Source organism: Nomascus leucogenys, chromosome 22a (assembly GCF_006542625.1).
Source record: "Nomascus leucogenys isolate Asia chromosome 22a, Asia_NLE_v1, whole genome shotgun sequence".
NCBI lineage: Eukaryota > Metazoa > Chordata > Mammalia > Primates > Hylobatidae > Nomascus > Nomascus leucogenys.
The window spans coordinates 126,342,948-126,357,962 of NC_044402.1; the positions used below are offsets into that span (position 1 = coordinate 126,342,948).

The 15,015-nt window shown below is 34.4% G+C and overlaps 1 protein-coding gene across 4 annotated transcripts in view; it reads left to right on the forward strand.

Annotated features, from left to right (window-relative positions):
• NYAP2 (neuronal tyrosine-phosphorylated phosphoinositide-3-kinase adaptor 2) overlaps nt 1-15,015 on the forward strand; it is a 332,390-nt gene that overhangs the window by 303,234 nt on the left and 14,141 nt on the right. For 3 of the 4 annotated variants that reach the window (XM_030802950.1, XM_030802949.1, XM_030802953.1), the window contains one exon: nt 1,704-7,048. The exons of the other annotated variant lie outside the window; for it this stretch is intronic. In XM_030802950.1, coding sequence (XP_030658810.1) covers nt 1,704-1,931 — 228 coding nt within the window. In that variant the 3' untranslated portion in view covers nt 1,932-7,048. Of the gene's footprint in view, nt 1-1,703; nt 7,049-15,015 lie in introns of those variants that run through there. 4 annotated transcript variants of the gene reach the window in all.

A 15,015-nucleotide genomic window follows, 5' to 3' on the forward strand; every position in this document is an offset into this window, starting at 1 on the left:
GAATTTGATTTAGCTTTGTTCACACCAAAATCTACCTGCCTGGTTTTGGACTAGATACGTACATAGGGTGTTGTATTAATCCATGTTCCCAATTCTTTCTAGTTCTGTGTATGCATACATTGAGAGGCAGCATAGTGTAGTTGTTAAAAGCGTGAGTGTTAGGCATAAACTCTTGGGTTCAAATCTTGACTCTGCCATTTGTTGGCTCTGTAACTGTGGGACAGTTACCAAATCACTTTAAGTCTCTTTTTATCCATCACTATGGGTTAATAAATAGTACAACTTCAGGGTATTTTGATGAGGAATAAATGAATTAAACTAAGAAAAGTACTTAGAATGAAATCTGCTATAGAGTAAGCATTATGTATTTGCTCTAATTATCACCCTAAAATTGTAACAGCAAGTTCAATGACTTCAAATGCACTATTTTAATGCTTCCAGTCATAGAGCATATTTGCTTAAACAATTATGTGGAAGCTTCCACAACCTAGCTGAGCTCATGGGCCCAATTTTATTGCCGTCCTTGTGTGACAGACTCAACATGCTAGCTCTGTTTCAAAAAATGGTTACTGGTAGACATGGTGCCACATATACCTGGAAGCAGAGGTTACTTGTCCAGTAATATGTATGTATGTGTGTATATGTATTAATATATAGTCCACACTGAACTTTCTCCTGGTCACCAAATTGACCTCATGAATCTATTTTTCCAAGTTTTTGCAGTTGATTAGAATCCTTGTCAGTGTGACTATAGGGACCAATGATTCTAATGTAGACATTTGCTGAAGCATCAAAAGCTATAGCAAAAACTTCTTTGCAGAAGAAATATTTAAGCATTTACATTCTAAGCATATGGTGTGCACTTAAAATCAGTTTGATGAGATGAATTATTAAAAATATTCTACTACATTCTCTTTATAAATAAACCCGTGTTTAAAAATTATTTCAAGAATAAAAAAATTTTCATTAAAATCTTTAAAACATATCACATTCATATTAGACCTCACTGAAAAGTAATTCCAATAATTGAATTTAAAAATATGGGCACAAATAAGACAATGGAGCCAACATAAAGTTACAGGTAAATATTTGGAAAATTGCTTAAAAGTGTAAAAGATTTAATTTTCATATCATGAACTTTTAGAACATACTGAAAAATATTCATGCCCAAATTGTTAAATATCACGATGTTTACTAATTTAAGTACAAAGTTTGTTTATAGTTTCCACTCTTTTATTTTTGTTTTGTAAGAATTATTTCTTAATTTATCTTAAGAGTTTTTGGACTGGGCATAGTAGCTCACATCTGTAATCCCAGAACTTTGGGAGGTTGAGGTGGGAGGATTGCTTGAGCCCGTGACTTTGAGACCACACTGGGCAATATAGAGAGACCTCATCTCTACCAAAAAATTTTAAAAAATTTATCTGAGCATGGTGGTATGTGCCTGCAGTCCCAACTACTGGGGAGACTGAGGTGGGAGGATCACTTGAGCCCAGGAGGTCGAGGCTGCTGTGAGCTATGATTGCATCATCGTACTCTAGCCTGGGTGAAAGTGAGACCTTGTCTAAAACAAGACAAAACAAGAATTTTAGAAGAGAGATAGAAACAGCTGACATTGTTCTAAGAAACTACTAGCACAGTGCAAAAGAAATATGCTTTCATTCCATTTTTTTCTTCTGTATTCACTCTTTCTTTTTTGCTAGGTGGCATGCATGCAGTGGTTTCATGGAGACCATACAATGCTTGAGATGATTGAGAAAAAGCGTTGCTTGTGCAAGGAAATAAAGGCTAGACAGAAAACGGAAAAGGGCCTTTGCAAACAGGATAGCATGCCTATCTTGCCCAGCTGGAAGAAGAATGCAGGTGCCAAGAAGTACAGCCCTCCGCCCTATTCTAAACAGCAAACGGTATTCTGGGATACTGCCATATGAGTGTGCACAGGATGGTGTGAGCTCCACATTTCTTAATATGAAGAGGGAGGTGGACTCGGTCATATGATAATGAACTGTTACATATCTTTTCTGTGGGAGTGGAATGCCACGGGAAGCTGTGCCTATTTGTGGCAAGTTCAAGATAAAATGCATATGTCCTTGCAATGAAGGCACACTTATTTATCCCGGATTATTTTGAATCCAGAAGATATTAAAATGTAAATATTTTACTAGTTTATGGGTGACATCTGAAATAATACACATTATACGTATATAAATTACAGAAATATCAAGAGTTTACTATATGATATAATTTCAGTATTAACTGGTTTGTTATCTCTTTTATATGTAATCCCTTGCTGCCTTTTATTATTAATTTTTGCATTAAAATTTTTTTTTCCCTTGCCCACATTTGGTTTCTGTACAAGAGCTCACAATTATAAATCATGTTCAGTCACATAATATATGATCTGGTGCTAGTAATGTAGAAGTTGAATATCATATTTGTTAAGAGCATCTGGGCTTTTTAAGTTTCAAGGGTTTGAGAGGAAATGAATGCAAACGTGATGCTTAATTTGGACGTCCAAGTTACATTGACAGCAATCTTTTTGCTACACTGGCTTTATAAGAATTTCTCTTTAGTATCCTCTGGCAATGGTTAGACTAACCATTAGTCTGACTTAGTAATAACTAAGCAATGGTTAGTCGGACTCCAGAGAAAGTTACTAGGATATATTGGACATCCCAGCAGAAAACATTTCCTTCAGAAATGACTTTAGGGACATGTGTCCTTGCATCGTTGATCTGATTGGAGGAGACCAGGGTTCACTGTGACAATGGAAGGAACAAGGAATTAATAGCTCAAGAGCATGACTGCTTTCAAGAAAGTGGGACCAGTGGCATTGTAGCCACCATAATCACTATATTTAAGTAACTTTTCATGTGTATGCTTATTTCCCCAAGAAAATGAGAAATAAACATTTAACTAGACCAGTTTACATATTTTAATACACTAAATGCCAATCTTTCTAAAAGTTTAGATCCACTAATAAAATATGTATTTCTTGTTAATTTTTTCAAACCGGTTATCACCACATTTCTGGGCCATAATCTTCTGTATGTGATCATCACACCCATTCTTACTGATTATGACACCATGACCAAAGAATTATGACCATTTTTTATCTTATTTTGTTTCAAGAAAGAGACAGGAAATGCAAGGGATGAGGGATGGGGTGGATTCAATTTTATGTGGTGGTGAAATTTAAGTTAAAAAAATCATATATATCTTTTAAGAAGAACTTGTTAGTTGAATATAAATATTGCCACGAATGAATAAAAAAGAAACTATCACATATATTTTGTATATTTAAATTACTATTTATGCCTCCTAAAATTGATAGTATGTGGTTCTTTGTTAACAATCAATTTAGTATTATATTTCTGAGAGAAAAGGTGTGTTTTTGAAGTTATTGTTATAGCAGTTTTTCTTGTAAGGGTATTGACAGCAATAGTTCAGTGCTGCTCAATAAAACCAAATATAACAGGAGTTAGAGAATTTTTGTAATCTATATTGCTACAAACCTAGTAATGCTTTATCAGTAATAGTTTCTTTCAAAAGCCTTTTCAATGTTATAACATGATTTTCTAATGTTTTATAATTAATGCGTATTTTGATGTCCAATTCGAATTCTGAAAGAATAAAGAAAAAGGTAAGTGGGAGCAGTGTATGGTTGGTGTGTCTGTGAGCGTGCATGTGTGTGTATGTGTGTGAGTGTGTGTGTAATGAATGAATACTCAGTGGGAGAACTGTATACATAAAATGCTTACTGAAGTTTCAGGTTCTGCTTGTATAATTGAGGTGGTAGAAAAACAGGATCACAAATGCAGGAAATTACAAAGGGATCTTAAGTAGCTTAAATAAAACCCGCCAGCATGTTTCACCAGCTATAGATTATGTTTCAAACCTAACAGTCTATGGAGCACAAATCTAAGGGTGATGAAAATGTGTTTAGATAAAATCAGAATGGAAATAAAATGTGTTTATGACCCAAGTTGTTATCCTGATTTAAGTTATTATGACCACATATACTCAAGCCTATCAGTCAGACACAAGATACTAATTCTCATCATGTCTATGATATGTATATATTCAGGCTCAGTATGGTGATGATTAACCCTCCCTTACAATTTATATTTAGGGAATATCTTTCTGTGGGGAGATGCAAGTGTGTTTTTCAGATGCGTATTTATCTTTCCCATATCACTCTGATTTAGGCAGAAAGTTTATTTAATGTTAAGAAGGAAACAAAAGTACTAAAATGATCTGTGTTGGATTAAACCATTCCCATTTGTTCTATCAGACTCATGCTAGGGCCAGGTTTCATGTACTCCTTTTTCAAATGCATTATTTTCTGAGGCGGTAACTTGTTTGAAAATTTGACCTTAGGCACCCATTTTCATTTATTTCCGCAAATCTCTACTTAAGTGGAAAGTGACTGAAAGATGTGGAAAAGTGGCTTCACTGAGATTTGACTCAAAAACTGTTATTCTGTGCCTATACGATTGTCCATTGTGGCAATAATCATTCCATGATCAATTTCCTTTTTGTGTAGTGTTTCTCTAAATGGAGAAAAGGAGATCATTAGTATGTAGAGAAAAATAAGCTGACTTTCTGGCAGTAATCAACCGGGATACTTCAATATATTAATTTGGTCAGAATATAGCCTACAGATAGCCGGAACACTATGCCATGATAAAGCTCATATTTCTAGCAGTGCCAAAGAACAAATCATATCATGGCATGGTTATCAGGTTGAAAGAGCTCATACTTATGAAAAATGGTCCTTTCACAGCAAATTTCATAGAAACAGAATTTTATTGGTTGTCACAAGATGCTTTTATATGTGAAACACTCCTTAGCAGAGAAGATATAAATTTCTTTAGAATTGATGAAAGGAAAATATAAAAATCTGCATTTATTTCAACTGCAGAAGCCAGCATCCTCTGAGGCATAAGAGCAGTCTATTACATAAACACCACCCACATCTCTCCCATGTTTATGCTACTGAAGCAAGCTTGGCGCCAAATGTGATGGATTTGTGTAAATGAAGGTTAATACTCAACCATGTAAAATAATTAGAAAAGTAAAACAGAATGTCTGGAGATTAAAATTTGTAGTTTTTAAGTGTTATATATTCAAATACATGCCAATTGTCCGGAGACAACTAGATACAACTTTACTTTCCAAAGTAGTGACAAAATTGTCTTTGAATGCTTCTAGAGAATAAAAGAATGTTTTTATTACTATATTTTGTTGGTAGGTCTTGCCTATACTGGGAATTTAGTTTGATTCTTTTGAGCAAATCTGGTGACTACGTCAATAAAACTAAATAAAGCTATTGGGTTATTATTTTAACTAATTAAATAAGACATCAACACAATGCACATACAAACGTAATTTCAATATCACTTCCATATTAAGACAAGTCAGCTTCCTAAAGTAGAAAAGAGCTTGTAAAATAACTACACTCACATGTGAAATTAAGAAACGATTCCTACGATTTAAGCAGTAAGTTATCCGAGATGAGAGGGAATTCACACTTGCAAAGAAATAGAAGTAGAATAGATAGCAATTCACAATTTATTGTGTCCCAAACTTAAGTAGAAATAAAAGAAAAATGGTACCTATAGCATTTAACATTATGTCACTACATCTTCCATGTATACAAAATAGACAGCTAATTGTAGAATGTGGACCATTTGTTACTAATCCATTATTTAACAGTTGATTATTGAGCAACTTATGTATCAAGCATTTAAAAATTCTAAAGCACTTGGTGTTAAACATTGAAAAAGATGTCGTCCCACCCTTCAAGGAGCTTAATTATGCAATCATCAGTATTTTCAAAATAAAACCAATTGTTTTTAAGAAGATACACAATTGTGTTTACATATGACATTCTCTTTTTTTTCAGATCAAGTGTATAGTCAAGGTAAAATTCTAAACATACTAAACTTAATGTCTAAGTATAGAATATGTTTATGTGTAAGCCTCAATGTGTGCATATATAATATGTACTGCTGTCTATGTAAATCATTAAAAGGGTAACACATTTTGCCATGTTGGACTTGAACATTATGACTTGGGGTTTGGATGATTTAAAACTCTTTGATATTTGGGTCAATTACATTGCAGCAAAATGTGTGTAACATGGAGAAAATGTCTGATTATATTTCCCTTTAAATATTATGAAGTTTCAAATTTAAGGGGAATTTTTTAAAGAAATGTTGTTGGATTTATCTCAACCAAACATGTGAAAATTCTTTTGAAGTGTTCAATTGTTCCCAAATATAACTGGGTTTGCCCACCCTAAAAGCATCTACATTTACACATGTATACACCCACGTACAGTATACATACTGTATATAATATATATGAAAATGTTTAGTATGCACTTCTTTTGATTGGAACTCCGTAAGTTAACATTTATAGTGTAGCAACTTGTGTAAAGTGCACTGTGATTATAAAAAAACAAAGCACAGTAAAGTCACAGGTCTTGTTATCTTGCACTAAAAATGTGTTTACGTATTTAGCAGTTGTATGTTTACTTTCTTGCTCTTTCAGACAATTGAAACAAATAGCTATGAGAAGATGATATAAAAATTATATGTTTTTTAGTGGATAATGGCATTACATTTTTAAAAGACAGGGTTTTTAAAGAAAACCATTTAACATCCATTCCAATATAACATGTTTACCATACCTAAAAATTTGAATGTCATATTGCATTTTTCATAATTCATTAGAAATGTCAGGTATGTGCCTGAAAATTTGTGCAAATAAGCATTAGATAACAGATTTCTCTACTCATGTGTTATTAGCCATTTCTATATACATAATAATATGAACACTGATGTTTTAATGTCTCTTAATTTTTGTACTTGATTTTTTTAGGTAACATGTAATTATAAATGTACTTTGATACCACTGAAGTAACCAGATGTTGTTTGAAAATAAATTGTTTTCTTTAGTGCATTGACAATATTTTACAATACTTTTTGTGATTATTTATTTGTGCTCCCGTGTAATTATAATAAAAGCAATAGTTTAAATTAGTTGACTTTGTTGTTACTGGTATTTATTTATCAAGAAACAAAATAAGAACTTTTTCAAAGAAAAATACAACATTTTTCAATTTCTGCAGTTGACCATGAGATTGCATGTATTGTAGAAGACTGATGCTGGTGAGTATTGAGGGTCTAGACTTTCTAATTTGTTACGTGAAAACAGTTGCCCTTAATCACTGCTTGGCTTCTCCCTCAAGGTGATCCATTAAGTAAGAGGAACATTGATACTTCTCTTTCTTCCATATTTACCTAATTCCAGTTAAATGACTCAGAGTGTATCTAAGGTGTGCTGGTGGCATGAAAGAGAAAATTCTGGCAATCCTAGACTTGTGTATGTAGACAAGGTATTTATTGGAGGGGTACTACTTAGCACATTCATTTTTTCAGTCATACTTTTAGAGTTATCCTGGCTTAAATAAGGAGCAAGTCAGTATGTACAGTGTTGCTAGGATATCAATATCTAAAATGTCATCGAGCATGGTAAATATATGACAAGATTCTGGAGCTCAGTCAGTTTACAAAAAATGCCTGTAAAATAATGCAAATACTTCTAATAGTTTCTAATGGCTACTTCATCAACCACTTACATACTCTCTTTTATATCCAATCTCAACATGATTAATTATAATGTCATAATGTCTCACCAATTATTTCCATGTTCATTTCATAAAAAGAAAGAAATTTATTATCACTGTTTGGTCCCACCCTTCCAGCTACTCAAATGCTCAGTGTGCTACTCTACCTTTTGTTTGAGCAAGAACTAACCTATCACCACCCCACCACCATCAACAGTCCAACCTTTCATCCATCTCAGCCCATGAAAAAAAGCTCCCCAATATTTGAAATTATTGGTTTCTTCCATTCTCCCAATCCCCATTACAACTCATTTTTTCCATCTCTGTGATCTCAGGTTCTAATCAAATTATGCTGACACAATGATGTGAATGACTGATAAAACAATGTTCATCCTTATGGTGATTTGTATTTGAGAAGATTCTTATTAACATGCATGAGTGAATATTGGAATGTCAGGCAATGTGACAAACAAGGAGATTGGAAGAAAATAACTTTAGAGAAAATTTTGCATAATATCACCTCACCTCATGTCTTGTAGAGCGGTGGTTCTCTCAAACCTTGCTGTGCAAAACAAAAACAAAAACAAAAACAAACACTTAGTCAGTTCTTAAAAACTCCCAATGTCCAGAAGGCTGCCTAGAACAGTACACAGGTGCTGGTAGTTTTAAAAAAATCTAGAAGAGTCCAATATGGAATCAAATTTGAGTATTAAAGCAAACTTCTCAAACTTGAATGTACTTCTCAAACTTGAATGTACATGCTTACCACCTGAGGGTCTTGTTGGCATACAGATTCTGATTTAGAAGAGTTTGAGAGTTGGAGTCTGAAGCAAGATCTCAGGAGATGCTGATGCTGCCTGTCCATAGATCACCCTTTGAGCAGCAACTCCTTGGCAACTTGCTTCTCTGCCTATACTTAGGAAGCCTTTGGTAGCCATTGCCTAGAGCACTGCCACTCAAAGCCTACTTCAGAGACCAACAGCACAGCATTATCTTGGGACTTGTTAGAATGAAAAACCTTGACATTTATCCCAGATAGATCTTCAGGGCTGAGGCTCATGGATCCTGTTTCAGCAAGCCATACAGGTGATTCTTATGCCCAGCAAAGTTTGAGATGCATTGTCTTAGACCAATGTGGCTTTCAATCATGGCAACACATTACATTCTTGGGAGATTTTTATTTAATGCCAATATCTGGGCCCCTCTCTCAGAGATTATGATTTTATTAGTCTGGGGTTAGGGCTAGACAACTTTTTCTTCTTTTTCTCCTCCACCTTTTTCTCTTTTCTTCTTTCTTTCTCAGAACCCCCTAGGGGATTAGAATATGAAGTTGGTACCGAGAAAGCTATATTAGAGAATCAACTCTGTCCCATACATTGGAAATCGCATCATTTCCCCCAGAAATAACATTTCACCCACAGGGCCAAACACAAGAATGCACCACTTCATAACCCACCTCATCAAAATGACTTTCAGGTACTTCGGGGTAAAGAGTGGTGTGAAAAAAAAGTCCCAGGTTTTGGTTAAATCAACTCCTTGTGATTGGTACCCATCTCCCATTTTAGGAGGCCAATATTTTTCATGAGATCAGGCTTATATTAAAATTATTCTACATATTGCTTAGAAATTAGTGTCAAGTGATCTGAATTTTTGCTAATAGTATTAGCATTGTGTCATGTTTTTCCCCAGTTGGAATTAATGTACAGCCCTCAAACACCCTCCCCTACTACCTTGATATACAGTACTGTGCTCAGGTTTTCATTGCAATGCCATCTGTCTTATAATAGTTATTTCTTTGGGAATTTGTCTTCTCTACTTACATGGTGAGTTCCAGAAAGAGAAGCTACATTTATTTGCTATAAATCTTGTATTCCACAAAGTGCCTGGCCAATTGCTCTGCACTTTAAACTATTAGAAAATGTTCATTTATTTAATTTATGTATTTATTCAACAAATACTAACTGAAGTACACCTGTATACCAAGCACTATTCTGGGCATAAAAGGCCAAACTCAGTATACTGGTAAAGCTTTTATTCTAGTTGATTTATATATTCTTTTGGGGTTATATTTTCTGCTCTTCTCTCTCATTATATGAAACAAATATTGGATGAGATCCTGCGACACTTTATACACCAGAATTGTTATATATACATGTGAGTATTATTTAGGGAGTTTTATATCCATATATTTATTTAAACCCCACTTTTTATCCAAATAAAGCAATTGTAATTAATGTGCAAATATAGCAAGGTGACATACATTAGAAATGTGTGAGAATTTTAACAATAATGAAACACAAGTTAGAGCATGAGATAAAACCAATCAGGAATAATTTTAGTTCACAAAATGCATACAATGATACCCTAAGTATCACTACTTATGGGTTTATAATTCATTATAATAGTAAGACTAATAATAACAATAGTAATGACCACTACAATTTATTTCTTACTTTATGCAAAACACTGAACTAAGTTTTTAAGACATCTTTTTAAATTCTTACCTCAACCCTATGAATATGTTCATTTTCTGGGTAAAGATGCTGAGGTTTAGAAAACTTTCCCAAACTAATACACAATAGTAATTGATTGTGGAAATTCAAACCAGGCTTATCTGAATCAAAAACCAAACCAATGTAACATAGACTCTCACTTAAATTAATTTTTATTAGTTTGCTATTCATCATATACAGATACTCAAAGACATTTTAATCACTATGCAGTTCCATGTAGCCTGAATGGAAGTGACCCATCTAACTTAGGTATATATACTCATCACTAAAAAAGCAATATTTTTCTCTACAATACGATGAACTTCATAGGTACTACAGATCAGTGTAGGAGACTTTATGCTTGCTAAAATCTTAGTCCTTAATAATTTCGTATGGATCTTATAGCTGGTTTCAATGAAAAACAAATAAGTTTGCTAGGGTGAAATAGTAAGTTGGCTTTTAAATTGATTCTGCTTGTTGATTTTCCTTAGGGTAACTATTGCTGCCTTCTGGAGGGATTTTGTTTTAAAGAATGCATTAATCTAAATTTTTTGTCTTTCTTTGTGAATGTACCATATGATATCACATTTATTAAGGAAAGGGAAAAAAGAAAGAGAGGGACTTGGTAGTAAATTAAAATGTCCCATCCCACTGGGCACTTGTGCCTCAATGCTCCAGCAATATTTTCTTACAAAGGTCCTTGAAAGGTATTACTCATAACACTTCAATATAAAAAAAATCCACACCTTTTAATTTTAATAGTTAAGAATTTTTTACATAAATATAAAGGTAACATATTAAACTACTTTATTTCATTCACTGAATAAATATTTCTTGAATACTTGTTGTAATACCAGCCATGGTGATCAGTGATCAGGCTATGGTCGTGAACGAAAGACGGCAACCTCACTTATCTTTGAGCTTATATAATGGACATAATTATTTATATCAATGTTGAAGTTGGTAGTATCAACTTAACCCAACCTTCACCTTAAGGACTATAAGGTATGATGTTCAAGTGCTACTCAGATGTGGCAAAACTCGTAAGTATTCAAACGGCTGCAAGGAGCCTGCTCTGAGACTGGAAGATTATACACTGCTAGTAGAGGCATTATTTTGCCCATTCTCCTCATTCCCTTGGGGTTTGACACCGGTTTGTCAGAGATTACACATATAGTCTTACTGCTTCCTTGGTAAACATATGCTTTTCCTTTACAATAGGAAGACTATGAAGAAAATGATACAGAGGCCCGAAACCACTTTGGAGATCATTAGATAGCCATGAATATAATTCTCTCAAAATGGTCTGCTTGCCTGAGGATCCTCTAGATTTTTTCTGAGACTAGAATTCACATGTTTGTTCTACTCTAAAATTTTCTTGACTTCTCATAGCCTTCAAACGCCAATTACATTGTCCAAGTTCCAAACCATCCCGCTGTTGTTTACTGAAACCTATCAACCCAGTATCTTACATATAAGTCCCTAGAAACCACTGCCTCCTCCCAGACTCCAGGATCATGCTTCAAAGGTCTCAAATTCAAATGATTGCATGCAAGAGAGACAAGTTTCTGTCATCAAATATTGCAACAGGCAATAAGCAGGGTAGAGATTGAAAAACTGGAAGATGAGGAGAGGGTAGCCGGCAATACAAACTTCAACATGAGGGTATGAAGTTTGCCGGGAAAGACACAAGGGTAGGGATGTTATGAAGCTAAAAAATAAGATTATCTAGTTCTGGAAAACGTAATTCATCTCAAATATTGTTGGGTGGAATCTTTGAAAGAAGTTTACATCATTTTTATTTGAATGTGTAGACTCTTTTCAAATAAATATATGGATTTTGTAAAATACACCACTGAAGAACTTCATCAGAGTGGTTTGGAACGGTAAGTGAGACAAGTCAAGGCATAAAAATGAAGAAAAATTAGTACAAGGAAATAGTAAGGCCAAAAATTGATTGGCCACCTTATCTTCTGATGACTTCTCATAGTTTTTTCTTTCTGCTTTATCAATGCATCATTCACTAGATCTAAGAAGGTGAGATGGGATATAAACAATGGGAATATTTTAGGTATCTGGGGAATTGTAAAGTTTCTGAGATAAAGTGCGCTTGATGTGTTGGGGAACCATACAGGTCATCATAAAGATGAGGTCAGGGAGAGAGGCAGGGGCCCGATTATGTAGGCGCTATGGAGTTTATATACAGGCACTGTGGAAAACATTTTACTTATCTATAAAAACCAAAGCCACAGGTGAAGTTTAAGAGTTTATGGATCTACTAAAGAGGATCCCTCCCTTAACTGATCAACACATTTATTAATAAGTGTGGGAAGAAGACCAAGAATCACCAAACATTTGATAAAACCTAACAGTATGAATAAAAGGAAATTAAATAAAATAGGTAAGTAAAGGAAAAGATGTTTAATAAATTACAGTTAGATTGATTGCCAGAATTGGGTTCAATGTGAAACTAATGAAGATTAAATTTAATGGTCACACACATGTTAAAGCTACTCTAAGATGAGGGGAGAGACCCTACTAATGTGTTCGTGTGTGGTCATATGATTTGGTAAAATTTGTAAAAGTCGGGCTATTTTAACTATGGTCAGTTGAGAGTGATACCTTTTTCTACTCTAAATTACTTTCCATCCTACTTCTCCTTGCTTTGGGGGCTCTGGAATAGCTATGGGAATTTTGGGGATTTGGCTAAGAAGAACTTGGATTGGATATACATTTACTTTAGCAGGGTATTTTCATGTGGCTCACATAATTCATAATTCACAGTTTATTTTTTGGTTAAAAACATCCCTCTTCCATCTATATAAGCTTCAGTCCTCACAAAATTTGGAGTTGCCTCTCATTCTCATAGATATTCATAGATATCCAAAGGGATATAATTTCCATAAACTAAAACAAACTGCAAAGGGAAAAATAAATCAGAAAAAATAAAACTCATAAAATATGGACTACTTCAGCTGCTTGCCCTTCCCTCATCCCTTCAAACAAAAGAAAACAAACAAGAGAAAATGTATAGTTAAAAGAGTAGAGCCCTTTTACCAACCATTTCAGGGAACTATGATTTGGATATCTAAGAAACCCTTAGGTCCAAAGGCTGTATTAAGCATCCTGTATACATCACCAAAATAGTCTCATTTCCTGAATATGCTCATTTCTTTTACCATATGATTGCTGCAATATTTATGAGAATTGATGAAATTCATCTACTTGGAAAGTTAAGCACATATGTTCGCATAGAAATGACTAGGTAAGAAAGAGTGTTAAATATAACTTAAAATGATCAATGTACACCTCCTCAGCTCCAAAAGTTGCCCTTCGTTGCCTGCTGTATGAAAATCTAGCTGGGCCCTTTACATTAGTCTTTCTATATAGCTGGTATGATGTTAAGCTTTGTAAGCAGAGGGTGATGGAGAGACATGGCAGGAAGAATTTCCTCTCTTCCTGGTTCTTTTTATCACTTACTTCTTAATCTTATTGTGCAGCTGCCAGCAGGACATTTGTGAGTCATTTGTAGCGTGCACCTTCATCCTATTTCAGTGGAATCCCAAAGAGATATTTTTTGCTTTTTTAGGGACTATGAACCAGGTGTGTCCCAGGGAACCTAGAAAACATCTCTGCCATCCAGTGAGTCACAACCACATTTGTCTTCTGAGGTTGGATCCCAGCCTTGAGGAAGGGACTCTCACCTTTTATATATGTATTTCTCTTTCGAGCAATCTCCCCTAACCCTAGGGAAATGTTTAAGCTTCTCTTTACTGCTTTTTAGATTTTCTCTATTAGAGTTAATAGTTCTTTACTTCAAATTTTTCCCGTTCAAATTACTGTATAGTTTTTGCCTCCTAGTTGAATTCTGACCAATACACTTTTTATTTTCTTTACTATTATCATTGTGTTTTTCATTTTTGTAAACAGTTTTATAAACTATTTCTACTATCCCCATAATATAAATTTGCATTTTATAAATCTTACAGTCACTTTACTATTGATGACAGCAAAGCATTGAAACTTGTGATAAACTTTTTGAGCCAAAATAAATATTGGTTGATTTTGGTACTACTTACTTGTTAGATGTCTTAATACATCCTGTATATATTTTATTGGGGTATTCTTAATCTTTTGCTTTTAAATAAAAGACATTTGAAATTCAGCAAGTTCTCCAATTTTATACCCCTCACTTTCAAGATTTTTGTTAATATTAAATAAAATTAAATTTAATGCATTTGATACTTAATAAAACTGAACACAGGTAAGAAAGTTGGTCTTGAGGTGGAAGAATGGTTTTATATCATCTGAAGTTGGAAAGACAGAGCAAAGGGTAAAGATATGAAGAATTTTGTTGAGAATGAGGCAGAATATTAGGTGAGTTTCTGTCCTATGTTCCTAATTATCCCAAAACAGAAAGATACAAGGTCATCTGCTATCCAGAAAAGGTAGAAGACTTGATGAGAATGAGCACAACAAAGAGGGAGATGGCTATGGTTAAATAAAATATTTTCCAGTCTTCCTAAGAATGCTGCTTGTACCAGGATGCTGTTCCATAGTGTCCCTCAGCCCTCAGGGTGGGGCTGGTTAGGGAGAGCAGACCGCAGGACTGATCTGCTAGATGGTTATTACAATGGCTGAGTAGCAGTAGTTTAGACCTGAAAGAGATGAGACTAATCTTTTTTTAAAATTCATTTTTTCTCTTCTCTCTGTGTATACCACTGAATTGCATTTCCAGAATCACACTTGGATGTGGCCCTTGACCGAATTTAAAACATGAATAGAGAAGATGAGCATCCATGCCAGCCCAGTCTGTGGAAGCCACTTAGATATGCTCTGTGGTGACTTTGACCTCTCCAAGCTGACTAGGTGGGGCTCCCTCAACTC